General features: G+C 42.2%; 1 protein-coding gene across 10 annotated transcripts in view; it reads left to right on the top strand.

Annotated features, from left to right (window-relative positions):
- Nucleotides 1-23,017, top strand: part of DEPDC5 (DEP domain containing 5, GATOR1 subcomplex subunit) — a 127,164-nt gene that overhangs the window by 42,105 nt on the left and 62,042 nt on the right. For 7 of the 10 annotated variants that reach the window (XR_009604170.2, XM_060612608.3, XM_060612612.3 and 4 more), the window contains 7 exons: nt 3,963-4,032; nt 6,034-6,070; nt 6,857-6,977; nt 9,569-9,789; nt 14,864-15,067; nt 16,976-17,111; nt 18,109-18,206. Coding sequence is in view for 9 of the 10 variants with exons in the window: in XM_060612608.3 (XP_060468591.1) it covers nt 3,963-4,032; nt 6,034-6,070; nt 6,857-6,977; nt 9,569-9,789; nt 14,864-15,067; nt 16,976-17,111; nt 18,109-18,206 (887 nt within the window). In the remaining variant the exon portion in view is untranslated. The remainder of the gene's footprint in view (nt 1-3,962; nt 4,033-6,033; nt 6,071-6,856; nt 6,978-9,568; nt 9,790-14,863; nt 15,068-16,975; nt 17,112-18,108; nt 18,207-23,017) is intronic. The other 3 variants (XM_060612614.3, XM_060612615.3, XM_060612613.3) reach the window with 1 other exon arrangement.

Genomic DNA, 23,017 nt, shown 5'->3' with positions numbered 1-23,017 from the left:
CGGATGCTTAACTGACTGAGCCATCCAGGCACCCCATTGTTATTTTTTTTAATGTTTATTTTTTTAGTTATTTTGAGAGAGAGAGAGCAAGTAAGCATGTACAGGGGAGGGGCAGAGAGAGAAGGAGAGAAAGAAATCCCAAGCAGGCTAGGCTCCACGCTCAACACGGAGCCTAATGGAGGGCTTAGTTCCACAATATGAGATCATGACCTGAGCCAAAACCAAGAGTCAGATGCTTAACTGACTGAGCCACCCAGGTGCCCCTGCTGTTACTGTTATTTTAAAAATTTGGTTTGAGTAAAATAGTATTTTGAACTTTTTTTCACTTATTTCAGAGACCAATGTATCTTCTTTTTTTTAAAGCATTTTCTTTTTTTTTTTTTTCTTTAAAGTTTATCCACTTGTTCTGAGAGAGAGCATATGCGCAAGTGTGCATGAGCAGGGGAGGGGCAGAGAGAGAAGGAGAGAGATAACCCCGAGCAGACTCCACACTGTCAGCACAGAGCTGGATGTGGGGCTCAATCCCACGAACCGTGAGATCATGACCTGAGCCAAAATCGAGAGGCAGATGTTCAACCTACTAAGTCCCCCAGATGCCCTGATGTATCTTTTTATCAGCCCTCTCATTAGATTTGGATTTGTAATCTTATTGTGCATATATATATGTATATATAGAGAGAGAGGGAGAGAGAGAGAGAAAGAGACAGAGAGGGAGGGAGAGAGAGTGAGAGTATGAGATGGGGAGAAGGCAGAGGGAGAGAGAGAATCCTAAGCAGGCTCCATGCTCAGCACAACACCTCAAATGGGGTGCATTCCCATGACCCTGGGATTGTGACATGAGCTGAAATCAAGAGTCAGTGTTCAACCAACTGAACCACCCATGTGCCCCTGGATTTGTAATCTTTGAATAGGTATTCAGATTCTTTAAAAATATTTTTTTTTAAATTTTTTTTTTTTTTACATTTTTTTTTTGAGAGACATAGAGCACAAGTTGGGGAGGGGCAGAGAGAGAAGGAGACACAGAATCCGAAGCAGGCTTCAGACTCTGAACTGTCAACACAGAGTCTGATGCAGGGCTCAAACACACAAACTGGGATCATGACCTGAGCCAAAGTCAGATGCTTAACCGACTGGGCCACCCAGGCGCCCCCCGAAAAAAATTTTTTTTAATGTTTATTTATTTTTGGGAGAGAGAGTGTGTGTGAGTGGGGGAGAGGCAGAGAGAGAAGGAGAGAGAGAAGGAGAGAAAGAATCCCAAGCAGGCTCCACACTGCCAGCACAGAGCCAGATGCAGGGCTCACCCCACGATTACCTGAGCCGAAACCCAAGAGTTGTACACTTACCCGACTGAGACACCCAGGTGCCCCTGAATATACATTAAGATTCTTTTGCCCATAAGAAAACAGCTGCTGTTTAATTATACACCATATTTCATTGTTTTACGTTTGGTTTAGGAAATAATTAAGGGAGAGAGTAGCTATCACACACAAAATTGTATATGAATTTAAACACTGTAATTTCCTCAAATGTTAATTAATAATAACTTGAAGGTTTCCTGATTTATCACTGTATTTTTCATCCCAAATTGGCTTTCTGATACCATTTAAGATGGACGATGATTCACACATGTATGACTTCAGAATCTGAGAGCTGGGATGGCCTGAGGCCTGCTTTTCACATCTCACTGTGAATCTTGTTTGCTTGAGCCACTCATAGACAGGAGCAAAGAGGGCTTGTGGCCAGAGGTGCATGGCTGCTTGGAAGGGCCATTGTTCATATCCTGTCCACTAGCCTCTTCAAAATCATTCCACAAGGCCAGAGACCTTACTTGAAGCATAATCAAATTATCTTCAGTGAAAAGTTATTCTCCCAAGTATTATTGGCTAGTCATGAAAATTGATCCAAAAAGTAAATTAATAGCAGATACATAAGAGTTATAAAACGGGCATTTGAGGATGTCATAGGCATCTGGAGTCTGTTTTAGAGATCATAGAGACCCTCCAGTCATACTGTATAGGTGTTCCAGGAGGGTAACTTGACTTGCCAAAGGTTGAGCAGCAAGTTCATGGCAAAGCTGAAGCTGTTGGTTTAAACCATTTGAAATTGTGATTTTTACACTGGGTTTGACCTTCAAACACAGCAATTTCATGTAGATACATCTAATAGAAACCCATTCTTCTGGCTAATATCACTTTAATACTCAGATCTTTTGCAATTAATGTCTGGAAAGCAAGCAGCATCCTCTACTTGTACTTTCCTTGGTACCACTCTGAGGAGTCAAGTCCCAGGGGCTAGTTGGACTCCAGGTCTGATTGCAGTTGGTATTTTTTTTTTTTTTTAATTTATTCAATTTGAGAGAGACAGAGAGAGTGAGCAGGGGAGGGACGGAGAGAGAGGGAAAGAGAATCCCAAGCAGACTCCGCACCACCAGCACAGAGCCCAACACAGGGTTTGAACTCATGAAACGTAAGATGATGACCTGAGCTGAAACCAAGAATTGGATGCTTAACCAACTGAGCCACCCAAACGCTCCTCCTTTCTTTTTTTAAAGTTTATTTATTTATTTTGAGTGAGAGAGAGAGAGAGCACAAGTGGGGGAGAGGCAGAGAGAGAGGGAGAGAGATAGAATCCCGAGCAAGCTCCCTACTGACAGCACGGAGCCCAGAGTGGGGCTGGAACCCACGAACTGTGAGATCGTGACCTGAGCCAAAGTTGAATGCTTAACTGACTGAGCCACCCAGGCACCCCGCAGTTGGTATTCTTATGTTATGCACATAATGCATAATGTGTTAGTTACTGGATTGCCCTACAGTTCACTGGTTATCTATTGATAACTTTTTTTTTTTTTTTTTTTTGCTTATGATCAGAGTTATAATGGAAGATGGGGATTGGTTAGTGTTCAAAACATCTTTCCCATAAGTTAATTATAGATAAAAGAGACTACAGAGACATGCCTAAGATGGAAAAGTCTGTTTAGCCTCTGTTTACTCATTAGACCCAGGGCAAGGTTGGGTTTCCCAATTTTCTTGTGTGTCTGACGTGACTGCATTAAGATATGATTTTCAGGGGCACCTGGGTGGTTCAGTCAGCTAAGTGTCCCACTCTTGGTTTTGGTTCAGGTTATGATCTTGGGGTTTGTGAGTTTGAGCCCCGTGTCAGGCTCTGCACTGACTGTGTGGAGCCTACTTCGGGTTCTCTCTCTCTCTTCTCTCTGGCCCTCCCCTGCTCATGCTCTCTCTCCCTGTCAAAAATAAATAAACTTAAAAAAAAAAAAGATATGATTTTCAAAGAGATAACAATTTGATGATTTGTGCCATATTTTCTTAAGACCATTTTTTTTCTTTTCTTGCCTGACTTATTCTTGCTTACCAAGTGCTGTTCAACCCAAGAGTGATAAAGACCACACTTGGGCCCAGCATCGTGCCAAGTATCAAGATGCAAAAGTATCATGGTGTAAATAGATGTAATCTCTGCCAGGAGGAGGAGATTCTCATCCAGTTAGGAATCAGGACTAGTGTGAAACAGTTAACAAAGGAAAAAAGAATAGAACAATAATTAAAACCATATTTAATATTTTGTAGTAATTACAGAACAAGTTAGAATTGGAGGAATCAGTGAAGCCTGAGACATAGGCAGTCAAGAGAGGACTAATCCATGGCTGGGGTTTCAATTTAAAGTTTAAAATGCAAGGAACTTATGGGGTGCCTGCGTGGCTCAGTCGGTTAAGTGTCTGACTTCATCTCAGGTCATGATCTCACATTCATGAGTTTGAGCCTCGGATCAGGCTCTACGCTGACAGATCAGAGCCTGGATCCTGCTTTGGATTCTGTGTCTCCCTCTGTTCATGCTTTGTCTCTCTCTCTCTCTCTCTCTCTCTCTCAAAAAATAAATAAATATTAAAAAAAATTAAAAAATATATAAAATGGAAGGGGCTTAAATTAATGACCTTTTTTCTTTCACAGTTTCTATACGTCTAAAAGCCAGCTCTTTTGTAACAGTTTCACCCCACGAATAAAACTGGCAGGAAAGAAGGTAGGTGTCACCAACCTGTAGAGCCTTCAGGGAGTGTCACACACCAACATAGTTATTTTGATCCCAGGATATGCCCTTCTTCCCCATGGTCATGAGTAGAGTTCAAGACATTTGTCTTAGAACTTTATGATTTTCCACATTAAATACATCAACAACAAGACAAACCTCCAGAGTATAAGAAATATCTTTGGGAAAACTATGACAACTCTTTTTAGTTCTTTAATAATGAATATTTTTGTCATGATGTGATTGGTTTATTCAGATACTGGGACTGCTCAGATACCTTTGGGGACAAAGACATGGGCACGCATTGCAGCAAAGGGGAAATATGATGTAAAGATCACATCTTGGCAGTAGTTAAAGAAATGCAAATTCAAACAAGAATGGAGATTCTTTTTGTTTACCAAATGGGTTTATTTTATTTTATCAAGATTTTATTTTATTTTAATATTTCTTTATTTGAGAGAGAGAGAGAGAAACAGAAACACAGAATCCAAAGCAGACTCCAGGTTCTGCGCTGTCAGCACAGAGCCTGATGTGGGGGCTTGAACTCATGAACCGTGAGATCGTGACTTGAGCCGAAGTCAGATGCTTAACTGACTGAACCACCCAGGTGCCCCTAAATATTTTATTTTTAAGTAATCTCTATGCCCAACATGGGGTTCAAACTTAGAACCCCGAGACTGAGAGTCATACGCTCCACTGACTGAACCTGCCAGGTGGCCCTGCTTATCGAAAGGTTTAAAACAAAACAATTATACCAAGTCCTGGGAAAAGTGGTGATATTGGTGCTTGAGTACCTGGTTGGTGTACAATACTTACAAAAAGCAGTTCAGCCATGTGTATCAAGGACAATGAAAACGTTCATGCCATTTGACCAGACAATTCCATTTTTGGCTATATGGTTTAAGGAAATAATTTGAGGATATTGAATGCAAATAGGATCTTTATTTATAATAGTTAGAAGTTGAAAATAATAGGGAAATGACTAAACCATGAACTACACTCCATGTAATATATTGCCAGTCAATAAAAGTGCCAGTTTTAAGAACCTTAAAACGTGTTTTTGATATAAGGTGAAGAGACACACAGACTGTTGGGTATGTAGGTGGCATACCAGGTACTCTCACCCATCCATCTGCCTGTTTCTAGCAGAGTTAAACTGTGAAAGCTGCTCTATTGTGGTCATGTTAGTAGTATCAGGGCCATTTTTTCCCTTTTTTGGGAGGGGTAATGGGTTAATGTTACTCTTCTAATAAGGAAAATATTAATTGCGAGGACTATGAAGACTCCTTCTAAAATGGGCTTTGTCAAGTAGTGAGGTGCTAGGAGAAGGGACTCTTCCCAGAAAGGGCCACCTCCTGCCCTCTGAGGTTTTATGCCTTCATCTCAACCCTTCTGGGCAAAGTGGAACATGGAGGAACTTCTCTATACATGATGATTTTAAAGAAGAAAGAGTGAGTATTGTTAGAGAAGTTTAAAGGGTCCTGAAAAAGACTTGTTTGGAAGAGGAAAAAAAAAGCTCTTTGTGTTTTCTTTCTACCTCTGTAAAGCATTTCAGCAAACTGGGTGATCTCTTATAGGTGTAGGCAAACCAGTGAGAGCACTGTAGTGAAGGGGGCCATGCACATGAATGGTTTGGGGGCAGGTAGGATACACATACCACTGGACTGACTGAGAACAGGAAGGACTGGGCTTGGATTTTGGCTCTGCCACCTGTTTTGTGACTTTGAGGAAGTCCCTTTTTCTCTCTAGAATTGAATGCCCTCACCTATACGGTGAGGATAGAGTTTTGAGGGCAACCAAGGTGTGAGGTGGGCCTGGTAGGGCCTGACACTGCGGTAGGTAGGCCTCAGGTGTTTGCTCCTGCCTTCCCATCAGCTACAGGGAGGGGTAAGGCATGGTCTCTACCCAGGGGAGCAGCCACCTACATACTGTGCCTTGTGATAAGTTCTATTTTAGCAGAGGAGGAAGTGATTAATTATCTATTTAATTTTACAGTCTGCCTCTGAGAAAGCAAAAAATGGCCGTGATACATGTGAGTATTTTGGGGACCTCCTTTTGTCCCGTTTAAAAAGAGTCCGCTAACCCATGGCAACAAGATTATGTGAGGTCGCATAAGCAGTTCACAGCTAAGTTGGGAGACCTGAGTTTCCCTCGGAAAGTCCTTTAACTGCCTTGTATATTTTCGTCCTGTCAGCTGTGAAACAGATGCTGACAAACCTTTTCTTTTCCATCAGTCAATTGTAGGGATCAGGCAGAAAGTTTTAAAGTACTAACCGTACCACATATTAAGAGGATCTTTTTTTTTTTTTTAATTTTTTTTTTTTTTCTTCAACGTTGTTTTTTTTTTTTTTTTTTTTTTTTATTTTTGGGACAGAGAGAGACAGAGCATGAACGGGGGAGGGGCAGAGAGAGAGAGGAAGACACAGAATCGGAAACAGGCTCCAGGCTCCGAGCCATCAGCCCAGAGCCTGACGCGGGGCTCGAACTCACGGACCGCGAGATCGTGACCTGGCTGAAGTCGGACGCTTAACCGACTGCGCCACCCAGGCGCCCCAAGAGGATCTTTTTTAAAAGTGGGATCACAGAAGAGTGAAATACTACCCAAACTTTCCCCTTATTTAGTGCTACACTCTTTTCTATATCACTTTGACATGTTAGTCATTTAATTTCAAGAACCTGATGAATGGGTTATTATCCCACTTTTTTCAGGGAGACATGATGGTGATCACCTGTGTCTTGTGGATTTTGATGAAAGCCCTCTGAAGGCATCTGGTTGAAATGTATTTTAATGACCATTCACTTGATTTGTGTATTTCAGCTCTTGGGACTCCAAAAGAATCTGAGAACGCCCTTCCCATCCAAGTAGATTATGATGCCTACGACGCCCAAGTGTTCAGGCTGCCAGGCCCATCCCGGGCTCAGCGCCTCGCTACCTGCAGGTTTTTTGCCAGATTCACTTTGGGGTGTATATGAAAATTGCTTGGGAAAACCTTAGGGCCTGCAGGGACCTTCATGAGAGCAACCTGGAAAATGTTTTAAATTAAAATTAGCCAAATGGAAACTATACCGTGTAGATCATTAAGGGTTCTGTTTCAAGGTTCTCTGGCCCACCCATTTTGTTAGCTATATTTGTAAGAAATGTTGTCCCCAAATAGAGTGTTCTTCTAATCAAGAGAAGCAATTCACAAATTCTAGAATCTTCTTACTGGGCTGCTATTAATGTATATATATAGATAGATCCTAGGGCCCATAGTTTCTTTGGAGTATTTTATTCCCAGTGGGCAAGAGACTTTTCTGTCTTTAATTCTTGCTTTTTAAGTGTGTTCCATGTTATTTTTGTCATATGATAGTTTTTAATTGTGCTGTAGTTGGATTTACCAATATATTCATTTCTGAGTCTTATGTAAAAAGGCGTCCCATCCCAGGGCTTTTTTTTTTTTTTTTTACACCCCTAGTGGACTAAATGCCATGAGTCCATTTTCCAAATTTCTTAAATATGCACGTTTATTTAAGCACAGTGATTGGAAGAATATTCCATCTCTTTTTTTTTTTTTTTTTAATTTTTTTTTTTATGTTTATTTATTTTTGAGACAGAGCATGAATGGGGGAGGGGCAGAGAGAGAGGGAGACACAGAATCGGAAGCAGGCTCCAGGCTCTGAGCCATCAGCCCAGAGCCTGACACAGGGCTCGAACTCACGAACTGTGAGATCGTGACCTGAGCTGAAGTCGGACGCCCAACCAACTGAGCTACCCAGGCGCCCCAATATTCCATCTCTTCACATTGGCAGTTGAGCTTATAGTAGCCACATGATTGTCTTCTCTCCTTTCATCTCATCCCATCTTAAGATGAAAACATTTAGAGGCACCTGGGTGACTCAGTTGGTTAAATGGCTGACTTCTGCTCAGGTCATGATCTCTCTCACGGTCTGTGAGTTCTCTGTGCTGACAGCTTGGAGCCTGGAACTGCTTTGGATTCTGTGTCTCGCTCTCTCTGCCCCTGCCCACTCATGCTCTGTCTCTGTCTCTCTCTCTCAGAAATAAAAACACATTAAAAATTTTTTAAAAAAGATGAAAACATTTAGAGCTCAGACATAAAACATTTCCTAAATGTTTAGAACCTTTAGTGCCATTAACTACAGTTCTCTTATACATAGATCTGCTTAGGGATTTGGTAGCACTTTCCTCCCGAGTATTTAAAAATGCTTTCACACACACACAAAAATAAAAAAAAATAAAATAAAAATGCTTTCACAGTCGAAGATCTTTGGTTTTGTTTTTTCTAAACAAAGATGGCAAGACATGGTATTTCAGAAACTTAGGTCTTATGTTTCCTGAGGGAGCCGCCTGTGTCTTAATTGGTACTCTGTCTCCCTGCACAGGACTAAGCATACATTGGTGCCCAGATATTTACTGTTGCAATAATGTACATGCAGTCAGCCCAGGGGATCTATTTTCAGGCTCCATTTAAGCTCTGACTTAAGACAAAATCCTTCCAGGCGGAAACAGAACAGCTCTGATACCAGAGGAGGAGCCCTATCTGTAGTTGCTAACTCTTACATTCTGAATTTTTGCCTCCCTATTGGGCTTCTCCCTTTTTGATCCTTGCTCCTACTACTTCCAGAAGTTTTCTACTTAGGGAGTTTTATGTTTTAATAAGGATAAACTTTTTAAAACCTTTATTAAGGAAATGTTCAAACATACTCAAATAGAGTAGTATAATGAAGAGTGATCAGTGTCTTGTCTGCCTCATTTCATTGCTTTCCCTACATTTTACATTTTGTTGGAGTATTCTAAAACAAATCCCTTTTTTAACCTGTAAATGTTATAGTGTATGTCTTTAACAAATAAGAATTAAAAAATAAATTATCCCAAGTACCAAAATTAACACTAATTCTTTAATATCTTCTAACAGCTAGTCTATATTCAAATTTCCCAATTGTCTCAAAAATGTGTTTTTACAGTTGGTTGATTTGAATTGGGACCTAAAGAAGATGCAGACAAAGCATTTGGTTGGAATGTGTTTTTTCTGTGACTGTAGATTATGTTGCTTTTTTCATTTGGCTGATTGTTTTGTTATAATGTTTAACTTGTCCTCTCTTCTCTGAATTTCCTGTAAACTAGCAATTACCTCTAGAGGCCTGATTATATTTAGGCTCAATTTTTGGTCCAAGAAGACTCCTGAGGTGGCTGTGTACTTTCTCTTGGATCATATCATATCCTGTCTAGTTGCCCCATTTTCAGTGATATGAGATTGATTGGTGGGATCAAGTAGGGTTAGACTGGAATAGTGACTCCTTTACAGCTATGACCCAAGGACTTGGGCCAATTGCGAGCTGTCAGTTCTTATGCAATATCTCAAGCTGGTCGAGGGGGAATACCCCCTACATTATTTCTCACTCATAGAACACAGTGGGGATTTTTGTTATTGGTTTCCCAATTAGCTTGGGCTGGTGACAGGTTTTGGTGCTTTAATTCTAGGTGGGGCACCATCACTTGCTTGTTGGTAACTCATTGTTTCTCACTTGTCAGATCTGTGCGAGAGCGGGAGAGTCATAATCGAAAGAGCGCCAGCTCCTGTGATGTCTCATCCAGCCCTTCCCTGCCCAGCCGCACACTGCCCACTGAGGAAGTGCGGAGCCAGGCTTCTGATGACAGCTCCCTGGGCAGGAGTGCCAACATCCTGATGATCCCGCACCCCCACCTGCACCAGTATGAAGTCAGCAGTTCCTTGGGCTACACCAGCACTCGAGGTCAGAGGGCTGAAGAACGGGCACAGCAGGGCAGAGCTGGGGACAGCTCTCTTCCTGCAGCAGGGGATGGGAGGGAATGTGACCAGATGTGGGGTATAAGTCCCATATCTTATTATTTCCATGCCAGTGCAAAGTGTATAAGTCACCTGAGATGTACGTATGTGTATATTATACTATTTTTGTCTCTAACACTTTTTCCCCCTTCACTGTAACTATATACCTTTCCATATGTTAATGCAGAGCTTTTCTTAGGCCTAGGGTCAAAGGTGTTTGCTTATTTTCTTATCATTGCCATTTGTGTCATGCCTAAAACAGCCTCAGTCCCATATTGTATTTTAAGATTTCTCCTCACAGTTAACTTGCTAACCCGGCTCACATTAGGGAGTACAGGTGCTACTTTTTCTGTATCTTATTCTGCCATCCAGCAGCACCTGCAGCTAGAGTCTACAGGTACCTCCTGACTTTTTAAAAAACTTTTAATTTTGAAATAATTATTGATTCATGGGAAATGACAGATACACACACACACACACACACACACACACACACACACACACACACACGGAGGGCCTAGGTACCTTTCACTCATTTTCACCATAGCAACATGTTGTATAACTATAGATAACATCAGACCAGGAAACTGACATTGGTACAAGCCACAGAGCTCATTCAGATTTCACTAGTATTACATGCACTCATTTGTGTGTGTGTATTTCTGTGCAGTTTGTTTTGTTTTGTTTTTTAAATGTTTATTTATTTTGAGGTGGGGGCAGAGAGGGAAAAGGATACTCCCAAGCAGGCTCCATACTTTCAGCACAGAGCCCAAGAGAGGGCTCAGTCTCATGAACCATGAGATCATGGCCTGAGCTGAAATCAAGAACCAGACACTTAACCTGTTGAACCACCCAGGCATTCCATATTTGTTTGTTTGCTTGTTTGTTTATTTATTTATTTAATTAATTTATTTATTTGTTAAGTAAGCTCTGTGCCCAATATGGGTCTTGAACTCATAACCTTGAGATCATGAATCATATGCTCTAATGACTAAGTCAGCCAGGCGCTCCTCTATGCATTTTTATCACATGTGTACATTTATTTATTTATAATTATCATCATAATTAAATACAGAACTATTCCATCACCACAGGGCTGTCTTGTGTTACCCCTTTATAGCCACACACTCTCACTGATCATTCTCTTGCTCTATAATTTTGTTAATTTCAAGGATGTTATATAAATGGAAGCACAGCCTTCCTGACTTTTGATCACTGACTTAGGAATGTTGTATACACATAGCTGCCCCCTGTTGCCCTCCTGGAAGGATTCCCAAAGGGTGAGGAATGTTTTCTATGACCCAGGGTGTTGAAGGTGAAGCCATCAGCTCCAGCACCATATATACTATGCCAAGGGCATAGTTTTTGACTATAGAAAAAATTTTGCTTGTTTTGTAACTGGTTCAAAGTATAAATAGGAAATGCTAAAAAAAGAGAAAGGAGCAGATATTTAATGACATGAGTATAGTATATCACCTATGTCACTTAATTAGTTTCAGCACTCAGGAATTTTAATACATTTGAAATTTGTAGGTTAGCATTTCCCCACTTTCTGGAAATTTCTAAGTTCGTGTGACAGTTATCCCCATTTTTCTGCAAATATTCTTAGTAGGATCTGTAACAAAAGCTAAATTACACTAAACGTTAGTTCTTCCAAAACCCTTGTTGCTCTAAAAGCCAGATCTCTGAGGAGATAATGTTGTAGCTTTGAAAGTAGCTTTGAAAATAGTTTTCTTAAAAATTTATCTGAATAGTAGAATTGATTTCAGTGTCCTTTAGTGATATTGGGGAGTTTTTTGGAAAAGCCAAAAAGCAATTCACTAGAATATTATAAGGCAGTACAATCTATAGGCCCTTAGTTTACTGTTTCTCTAGTGTGTTTAGGGGGTCTCACCCATCTACCTACCCAATGTAACATAGAAAACATTTCCCCTTTCCTCTATACATATTTTTTTTTTCTATAACATATATTTAAAAAAATTTTTATTTGTTTTTTAAATTTACATCCAAGTTAGCATATAGTGCAACAGTGATTTCAGGAGTAGATTCCTTAATGTCCCTTACCCATTTAGCCCATCCCCCCCTCCCACAACCCCTCCAGCAATACTCTGTTTGTTCTCTATATTTAAGAGTCTCTTATGTTTTGTCCCCCTTCCTGTTTTTATATATTTTTGCTTCCCTTCCCTTATGTTCATCTGTATTGTATCTTAAATTCCTCATGTGAGTGAAGTCATGTGATATTTGTCTTTCTCTAATTTCGCTTAGAATAATACCCTCTAGTTCCATCCAGGTAGTTGCAATCTATATGTATTTTTGACCCACTTTATCCCTTAGTCCTTTTTCTTTTCTTTTTTTTTTTTTTTTTTTTTTTAAGTAGGCTTCATGCCCAATGTGAGGCTCAAACTCATGATGCTGAGACAGAGTCGCATGCTCTACCAACTGAGCCAGCCAGGCACCCTTATCCCTTAGTCCTATTTCTCATCCTTTTCAAAGCGTTAACTTATCTTTTTTTAAATTGGATTTTCTCCTTTTATTTTCATGATAACTAACTAGACCATTTTCTTTTTTATTTGGTAAACCTGAGCATCAACTCATTAATTAACAGTGAAAAAATAGGGGTGCCTGGGTGGCTCAGTCAGTTAAGCATCCTACTCTTTGATTTCGTCTCAGGTCATGATCTCACAGTTGGTAAGTTGGAGCACTGCATCGGGCTCTGTGCTGATAGCATACAGCATAAAGCCCGCTTGGGATTCTCTCTCTCTCTCTCTCTCTCTCTCTCTCTCCCCCTCCCTCCCTCCCTCTCTCTTCCTTTCCCTCTCTCCCCCTCTCTCCCTCCCTCCCTCTCTCTCTCTCCCTCCCCCTCTCTCTGCCCCTCCCCACTTGTGCTGTCTCTGTCTCCCTCAGAATAAGTAAATAAATAAATAAATTTTAATAAAACAGTGAAAAATATAGCTTTCATAGATATCTGAATGTTCCCTTCTTGCATGCAAATCAGCTTTAAGGAATTAGCTATTACTATATACCAGGTTCTTTGGTAGGCATTGGCTAAATAATGGTGAACAAGACATATTCCTTGATGCCATGGAATTTGCATCTGCTGGACCCATTTTCTGATGTGGGTGATTGCTTTAGTGAACGTGGGATGCATACCAGGGGAGCTGGTTGTGGGTTTTAGCTCTTTGATCCACTTAGGTTATGTAGCATGTTACCTTCATCTCTATAATGGGAGCCTGTCTGCCGTTGGACAAGACAGGTTGAGTCTGTATGTCATGCCACCTCATTGCCTGGTCAATGCTGGATGCATCCATTTCTTCATTCTTTTCTCCCAGGAATTTTTTTTTTTAAACACAGTAATATTTGCTTACTTATATCCAGGTCACTGAGTCAGTGGGAGGGGTTTCTGATCCACCCAGTCATTCAGGGCCCCAGGCTGGGATGGTATGATCATTAGCACTGGTCTCCAAAGTTAGCACAGTAGGGGAAAAGAGAATGGAGATCATGAGTAGAGATATTTGTGGTCCAGGCCTTCATTGGAGCATGCCATTTCCACCTGTGTTCTATTGCTTGGAACGAAGTTATTATTTTTATTTTATGTCATGTCATGCCATGTCATGTCATGCCATGCCATGCCATGGCATTTCCAGTGTAGTTAACATACAGTGTTATGTAAATTTCAGGTGTACAATATAGTGACTCAACAATTCCATAAATTGCTCTGTGCTCATCACAAAATATACACTCCTTAATCCCTATCACCTATTTTACCCATCAGCCCACCTCCCTCCCCTCTGGTAATCATCAGTTTGTTCTCTTAACAGTCTGTTTCTTGGTTTGTCTCTGTCTCTCTGTCTCGTCTCTGTCTCTCTTTTTCCCTTTTCTTGTTTGTTTTGTTTCTTAAATTCCCCATATGTATGAAATAATGGTATTTGTCTTTCTCTGACTTATTTCACTTAGCATTATACTCTTTAGCTCCATCCATGTTGTTGCAAATGCCAAGATTTCATTCTTTTTTTTTTTTTTTTAATTTTTTAAAATGTTTATTTAGTTTGGGGGGGGGGGGGGGAAGGCACAGAGAAGGAGAGAGACACCGAATCCAAAGCAGGCTCCAGGCTCCGTGCTTATCAGCACAGAGCCCTACGTGCAGCTCAAACTCATGAGCCATGAGATCATGACCTGAGCCGAAGTCGGACACTTAACCAACTGAGCCACCCAGGCACCCCAAGATTTCATTCTTTTTTATGTCTGAATAATATTCCATTGTATACATATACCACATCTTCTTTATCTATTCATCTATTGTTAGAGACTTGGACTGCTTCCATAATTTGGCTGTTGTAAATAATGCTGCTATAAACATAAGAGTGCATGTATCCCTTTGAATTAGTGTTTTTGTATTCTTTGAGTAAATACCTATGGCGATTACTAGATCATAGGGTAGTTCTATTTTTAACTTTTGGAGGAATCTCCATTTTGTTTTCCACAGTGGCTGTACCCGTTTGCATTCCTACCAAAAGTGTAAGAGGTAGAACAAAGTTATTTGGCCCCAGCGTAGAGGGGCTAGAAACTATAGTCTCATGTGCCTAAGAGGAAAATCAAATGGGTTTAATGAACACACTGGCTATCTCTATCAGGGTCTGCCCTTCTGGACACCAAATATCTATTTTTATCGTTCCTCCCACATATAGAATATACCCACCCTATCTCCCAGGGAGGCAACTCAAGTCATTGCATCTAGCTCAAAGTGCAGGGTCTCTAGGTGATGGGTGGTTCTCTCCATCAGGTTTTGGTGTGGCTTTATTGGGCCAGTAATTTAGGAGCCAGAACTTCCTTCTCCCAAGTATTTAAAAAGTAAACAAACCCAGTGTTTCATTTCATTATAGTTGGGTGATTTTACTTATTTCTTTCACTCCCTAACATGTATGACGTTCAAGATTCTAGTCAGCCTTGGCTGATTGCCTAGTCCTGGTTTCACCATGGCTCTGTGCTTTCTCTTTATGCCTCAACTCCACAATAACTGACAGATGTCCTGGAGAACATGATGGAGCCACCACAGCGAGACTCTAGTGCGCCGGGAAGGTTCCATGTAGGCAGCGCAGAATCCATGCTGCATGTTCGACCTGGGGGATACACACCCCAGCGGGCACTGATTAACCCCTTTGCCCCGTCACGAATGCCCATGAAGCTCACATCCAACAGAAGGCGCTGGATGCACACTTTTCCTGTGGGTAAGTTGGTTGCTCAGGAAAGAGCCTTGTGCTGGGAGCTGCTAGTCCTGGTCCTTGTCACTAACCAGCCATGTGGCCTCAGTTAAGAATCTCAACTTCTCTGCAACTCCGGTGCCCCACCTCTAAGATGGAGCTATCCATTGCCACTCTGCCTACCCCAGGGGTTCTTGTGGGGATCCTTGAGGACACACTTGGGAAGTGACTGTGTAAACCTAAGGGCTTTTCTTCTGTTTGAAAGGGACTGTACTTTGTCATCTGCTTTCTTTCCTAAGAGTAATGCTGCTTATCCTTGTTCATTCCTTCCTCTCCTGTCTCTCTCTGGATAGTGATATTAATGTCTTGAATACACAGAAGTTATATTATTTTGTTTTTTCTCAGGAGTCTCTGACAACTAAAAAAAAAAACACAATTTTTGAGAAATGGGTGAGCTGGTTGTTTTGTTTTTGTTTTAGTTCAAATAAGTTGAAAAAAAGAGAAAGGATAGAATAAGTGGTTTTTTTAAATACGAGATGCTATACAGAAATGAGAATGAACTACAACCACATCCAAATTTATGTTTAAGTTTATGGACATAATGAAAGAAGCCCAACATAAGAGTGCATTCTGTATGATTCCATTTTTTGAAAGTTCGAAAGCAATCAAAACTTAAAAAGACATTTTCTTCAATCCACTGTTTTTCCTAGCCTGTCCTTTTTGATCTGTGTTTTCTCCTACAGAGGATGACAGTACGGTTTTATAAAGCTGTGGCTAAAATTAACTTCAGCTTAATGGGCTCTGACTGGGCTGGGAAGGAACAGATGCATTAAACTCCAGGGTCTTTTCATGGAAGCCAGCCCGCTGAATGCCTGAAAATGTCTAGTTACTTCCTTTTCCACTTGCTTTTAATGTTAAAAGTTAAATCGATGAGAGATGAATCTGGTTGTGTAGGCCATAATTGGGGGTCACTCCCAAACTCCTTTTTGCCCCCCTTATCCCTGTCATAATTACAGGATTTTTTTCTTTCCACTGTCTCTTTCTTTACATTGTTATCCCTATGGGCTCCCTTCGAGTTCTCTTAGGAGAACCATTGATGTGTCTTTCATGGCCTCCAGCTCATCTTGCCCCCAACCGTTGGGCACACTTTACTAAAACAGGACTCTCTGGTCCTGCTTCCTCTGTTTCGTCCTCATGCCTGCCCAGTCTGCTGATAGCTGAGGCCCTCCTTTGCCTGGCTCCCCAACTTTGCATCTCCTCGCTCCCATCCTCAGAGCTTCTGTTCTTTCCCATGCTCATCTGGTGGTCTCCTGCATGCCTTTTGCCTCCTCCACATTTGAGATTTCACACATATTATTTCTTCTGCCCAAGTGCCATCTTTTTCCATTCCTACTAACCTTGCCAAACACTCACCTCTGAAATTTCTTCCCCAGGAAGCATTTTTGAATAGACTTGACTAATTGTGATTTCTCTCCCACCCACCTGATGTCTTTTATGCACTTGCGCATCCTCTGCTTCTTGGAGTCACAGCTGTCAACGTCTTATGTATTAACAGAGTCATTGACGTTTCACTCATGTGTTCCTTGTTGTTTAGTTTGTGTCATTCCTTCTGGGAGGTGCCCTCTACTCCTGTACTTCAGTGTTTCTCTATGGCATCTCAGTTTGACATGCATGAGACAGAGACTCCTGAAGTGTTTTTAGGCTGAACAGGGTGACAAATGTGAGGCCCCACAGGAAGATGAGTCCTGCTTAGAAGAGGAGATGTTCTTTTGGGAAGCTGGAGGATCACATGTGTAATATTACCCTTGGTGTGCTTTCCTTCCGGTCTCTCCCAGCGCCCACGTCTCAGCAGCTGGAAAGAAGGAAGAGTAAAGCTAAGTACAAAGCACTAGCTGTTGGGTGGGAATGATGCTCAGTGGATCTTTGTCTGGGTAGGACCATCCGGAGAGGCCATCCAGATCCATCACCAGACCCGACAGAATATGGCGGAGCTGCAGGGCAGCGGGCAGAGGGACCCAACTCATTCCTCTGCAGAGCTGCTGGAGTTAGCGTATCATGAAGCTGCTGGAAGGTGAGGATGTGCATAGGGCTCCAGAAAGTACCTTGAGAAACTCTGCGGTACCCAGAACCATGGCAGAACAGTCTGCTTATAAAATGTCATGGTTACAAGACTTGATGAGACAGTATGAGATCAAGCCCTTCCTTTGTCAGTTCCATCCCTTTCACTGGGCCAAGTGCAAAGCAAACAGCCTGACGCTGTGCCACACGTTACCTAGGCCTTGCTTTAGCTTTAGTTCAAAGCACACTTTGTAAACCTCAAACATGAGTTTTGTCTAAACCTCAGCCAAGAGTGAAAATGAGTGCTGAGACAGGTTGTTCATGCTGTGTGTTCTGGGAAGTCTGTGACTTTTGTCATTTTGGCCACCGAGAAATCCCCCTGTTGAGTTTAGAAGTTGTTTCTGCTAAAAGCAATGGAAATCAAGGCCTGTGTTTATAGAAACAACTCTTGTTGAACCAGAGTTCTGAATGCATTAGAAAGCATCCAAGAGAGTCAGTGCAGGAATAAAGTCACTTACTTGACAGACATGAGCTGGGGATACAACTGGCCTCACTGTTCCTGTGATGCTTTAGGAAACACTTTGCAAAGGGCAGTCTCTTTGGCCCCTTTTTCAATCATCTCGACATCCCGTGGAATGGATGAGAGATATGGGCAGGACATGACCCTCTTTGTCAGCTCACTTGGTACCTCTTTTCATTCACTTTATAGCCTCCTGTCTGTTTTAGCAGTGGGGAGCTGAGGATGAGGAAGGGCAGGCAATCCAGTATGGCAGTGGGAAAGCAGTTTTTGAGGTGCCAGGCCAGGACAAGCAGGCCACAGGAGACCAGATCTGGCACAGACACCAAGCACTGAAGTCCAGTAGCCTGTGGTATGGCTCCCAGTTGTTGCCAACCTGTGTAGCTAGATATTCAGAGCTGTTTTTGATCGAGACTCCTGGGATATGGGGTGAACAGGATAAAAGAGGTAATGCTCTGCATTAAGCCAGGTGGCTGGGCTCTGTTCTCTGCAGGCACAGCACTTCCCGCCAGCCTGGTGACAGCATGTCCTTCTTGAACTTCAGTGGAACAGAAGAGCTTTCTGTCAGCCTGCTTAGCAACAGTGGTGCAGGTAACCAATCCAAGAGGTAACAGAGTTGGGATGCTCAGAGTTGCAGGCTTACATCTAGAAACGACACAGGGACCAGAAAAGCAGGTCCATGTCTATTTTGGGATCATTTCAGCCACAATTTTGGGTGACCTATTTAGAAGCAGTGCTGTATAATGCATGGAATTATAAATGGGCTGCACGTTACGTTTTTAGCTGAGAACACATTGGTCAAGCCACATTCATCATCACCCTGTCAGTGAGTCGTGACCGTGGGCCCCTAATGAACTTGGTGTCGAGGGTAACACTGGGGACAGCAGGAGTAGCCTCTGCTCTGGAGGAGCTTCTGGTTCTGCTAGTGGGGGGCTTACCCAGCAGCAGATACATAAACAATCAGGAGAGACCCAGAGGGGAACAATGTGGTTCCAGTTGTGAGATCAGGAAGGAGAACGGTGGCATTGTAGCTTCGAGAAGTGGGCATGCGCCTCAGGCTTGAAGCCGTAGGATTTGGTTACCTAGAGAGGTAGCAGGTGAAGGTTCTGGGTGGAGGCAGGGAGGCAGGGACAGAATGGACTTCCACTAACACAGGTTACATGCTTTCTGGAAGACCATGTATATCTACCATGTCATGCAATCATCCTAGGAGGGCATATACTATTAAGTATGTTTTGCACATGGGGCAACTTAATGTCCTGAGGTATAGAGATATTAATTGAATCTCTCAAGCCTGTGGCCAGGTGTCCTGACTCAGACTGCTGTTCCTCATTTAGACCACACCATTCAGAGTATCTTTATGATGTAGGGGAACAGGAGTTGGGATGAATAAGGACAGATTTTGGAAAGCCTCAAAGGACAGATATTGTTCAACATGAGTGTAAAAAACATTAAAACTTAGTTGGGGGTGGATATGGGGCTGCTGCTCTATGTCTTAGTTTTCTATAACTAACTTGCGTTTCTGAAACTTAGCTTAAAGAAGGTATAGTGAAAGTGAAGTGGTATGAAATTGGTTAATGAATTGTTCCTTCATTCATTGGTTGCTTCATCCAACAATATTTCTAGAGGTCAGTAGCTAAGTCTTGAAAACTGGTTGGCAATAAGAGAATCCCTAAAGGATTGTCATTAATTAACTTCTTCCCTCCTTCCATCCTTTCTTTCTTTTTTCTCTTCCTCTTTCTCTGTTTCTTTTGTTCTTTTATTATTTCTCTTTAAATGAGAAGACAAATTGGATAATAGTTTGGTGATAAGATGCATTTTATGTCTGCACTTGGGGTGCTTAAAATGTTACTTGGCTGCCAGACTCTTGTATCACAGGCAATCTTTCCATTTTGCTAAACCAAAGAGCCATTTTATAGGAACCCAGAGTTTGAGCTTCCTAGGCTGTGTGGGATGGAGTTGTACCGAGGAGGGGCTGTTCTTGGGCTCACAGCACTACAGTTTGAGCTAGTTTTACTGCTGATCTGAAGCAGAGGGATTACAGGTGCAGATGGTAAAAGCACCAGGATTTACCCTGACTAGTCCTGGAGTGGTTCTGGGCCTGGGATAGCTTAGGTAGACCAGATGATTCCTCGGAAGATGAGTCTTTTGGAATTTTGAAATTTACTTTGAGGAAGAGAGGGAAGTTTCAAAGAATCCTTATGTGGGGATGGTTGTGGAAGATCTTCTAATGACACCATCATGGAGTCCTCTGAGCTAAAGATTCCCTGGTACACATGCATGGGAAAAGCATTTGGTGCAACCTGGATCTCTCATTCACCCTTCTCCATCTTGGACTCTTGCGCCATAGGTCCATGCACCTGATGGACCTCTCTGCTTGGATAACTCCCAAGTACCTCATCCTCAGTATACTGACAAGGAAAATCATCTCTGGTGGCTCCCCTACCCACTCTCCCTCTTCTGTTCCCTCTTTCTTCTGACTCTGGCCTGTCCCCTCCATTCTCACTGCTTCTGCTTTGGTTCAGACCCATGCCATATCTGGCCAGGATTATGACAGCAATTTTCTAAGTGGTCTTCCTGCTTTGTCCCTGCTCCCTCTGATTCATCTTCCATACTGTCACCAAGGAGATATTTCTAAATACAAATCTGATCAGTCCCTCCTTCCCACGTATAAAACCCTCCCGTGGTTCATGGCCTGTAACACTAGTCATGACCCATCTGCTGCCTGCCTTTGCATCCTTATTGGCCACCACTTCCACACATCACTGTATACAGAAAGAACTCAGGCTCTAGACTCTTCAGATGTGAGTCCTAACTCCACTTCTAATGAGCAGTGAGGCCCTCAGGCCAAGTTACCTCTATGTGTCTTACTTTCATCATCTGTGAAGAGGATTTGTGTGAATATTAAATGTGATAATCCATGTAAAGTGCTTGGAATGGTTCCTGGCACAGTCAGCAAGTAAGAGCTGCCTTTGTCATGTGTGTTATGATACATGCATGTGTTATATTCCAGCCATTGCTTGTGGCTCCTCCAAAGATCTTTGTCCTCATATTTCTTTGCATGAACTAGCACCCCTGCAGAATATGCTTTCACCCTATCTTCAACCCTGATTCTGCCTGGCAAACATCAGCTCAGTCTTTTTTTTTTATTTTTATTTATTCATTTTGAGAGAGAGAAAGCATCTGAGCATGAGCCGGGGAGAGGCAGAGAGAGAGGGAGAGAGAGAATCCCAAGCAGACTCTGGACTATCAGTGCAGAGCTCAACACGGGGCTCGAACTCACAAACCATGAGATCATGACCTGAGCTGAAACCAAGAGTTGGGCGTTTAACCGACTGAACTACCCAGGCACCTCATCAACTCAGTCTTTATGATTCAACCCCCAAAATACCTTCTCTTTGAAGCCCTCCCTGGCGGTTCTCCCCATGCCTTCCTAGGAGATTTTAGGCATGTTTCCACATCGTTCCATATGCATAACCTAATTGTACTACTTGGCATATCATGATCCCGCTGTTTGTTTCTATGTCTGTCTCTGCACTAGACTGAAAGAATTTATCTTTATTCATCTTCTCCCCACAGTGTTTAGCACATTTATTGACAAATGAATTTGTGCTTCCACGACCAAGCTGCCATATGTGAGAAGCATCTGAACAGCCCACAAAATTATTCTCTTTAATTGGTATGCAAGTGCGCAATTACATAAATATATTCTAGAATGTGTAGCTTCTTGGAGAAAGTGTGGGCTCCTCAGACTTTTTCTAGTCAGGCCAATAGAGTTAAGTAGGATCATCCTTACCTTTGCCTATTCCCTTTATGACCAGTAGCATGTGATTTCAAAGGGGCCAGGGGTCACATGGGAATTGAACTCCCATCTTTGATCTTGTGCTTCCCGATCGATTATGTTAGCCAGCCACAGAAAGGATTAGATAAAAATCATTATAATTTTTATTACCATATTGCCATTTATAACCAATTAATGTCAGATCTATGAGGATATATCCCAAATCTTTCCATATGTCATCACCTCTACCAGTCCCAGCCCTAATGAAGGTACCTTCATCTTTCGCCTGGATTGTTGTGATATCCCACTAACTGGTCTCTCAGCTTCCTCTTTTTGCCCTTTGATATAGTTTATTTCCAGCACAGCAATTCAGAGTGACCCTCTGAAAATAGAAGTCAGATCATGAAACTTCTGTGCACAAAACCCTCCAAGGGCTTCCCAGTGCACTCGGATCAAAAGCCAAAGGCGTTACAATAGCCGACAGAGCCCCCTCCCTCTTGCAACCCTTTGTTACTCTCAGACCTCGTCTCCTGCTTTCCCCTCTCACTTTATTATTGTAGGGGTTTCCTAAATGTATCAGGCACGCTCTGAATCTGAGATGCTTTTTCCTGCTCTCCCCTCTGCTCTGCCCTTATACTGGAGAGCTTTATGGCTAAGGTCCACATGCCTGAGTTTGCCCAGGACAGTCTGGTTTGAATTCATTGTCCTGTGTAATTATTAATAGTGTCCCTTTCACTCTAAAGGTGTCCTGGATTGGATGATAAATGATATGGCCATCCTACGCACAGCTTGTTCTGTTCCTTCCTTTAGGTCTTACCCAAATTGCCACTCTCTACCTTGGCACTCCCGTCCATCTTCCCTGCCTGCTACTTCTACATAATGCCACCTGTCATACTAGGTCTTTTAATTTTGTGGTTTTTATTGTAAGCTCCAACAAGGCAAGGATTTGTGTTTCGCTCATGACTATATCTTCAGAACTTAGAACAGTTCCTGGCACATATCAGGTAGTTGAATGAATACTAAAAGTTTTCTGAGGTTAGCTTTCCCTCCACTGAAGAGTGCTTTTCTTCCCTGTCTTATAACCTTGTTGAACAATTAACTGGATTCCTTTTCTCGAAGGCTTGGACAGTCTTTTTTCTGCCTTGCTTGTTTTTGAAGTGACTTTCCTTTCAATCCATCCTCAGTCTTCATGGAATATGGTTTGCTTTCTTCAAACTCACTATACTCTCACTCATTCCAGAAATGTTTATTGAACTGTAGGCACTGTGCTAAGGTCTGAGGAGAAACAAAATGATTAAGACACCACTTCTCCTCACCTCGGGGAGCTCTGGCTCTCCATTCACTTGGGATTCTATTTGAAGTAGTTTTGTGCAGGGTAACAATGATGAAAGGGAAGCCCTCTCATGGGGAGCTGGACTTAGTGGTTCCAGTGATACCATGCGGTTTGAACATGTGACCTCTGCTGCCTTATGATACATGAGGGAGTGTCCCAGTCCTGCCCATCATGGTCTTTGGAGTTTAGCATTCAGCCTTTGCTGCTGCTCAGGTTCATCATCTGTATAATGGGCATAAAGATCTTCACCTGCCTACCTGCTTCACAGGGTTGTTATAAGGAGCAAAA

This window comes from Panthera onca, chromosome D3 (genome assembly GCF_046562875.1).
Source record: "Panthera onca isolate mPanOnc1 chromosome D3, mPanOnc1 haplotype 2, whole genome shotgun sequence".
In the NCBI taxonomy this organism is placed as follows: Eukaryota; Metazoa; Chordata; class Mammalia; order Carnivora; family Felidae; genus Panthera; species Panthera onca.
The sequence above is the reverse complement of the archived record's forward strand: the minus strand, read 5'-3'. Positions and strand labels throughout refer to the sequence as shown.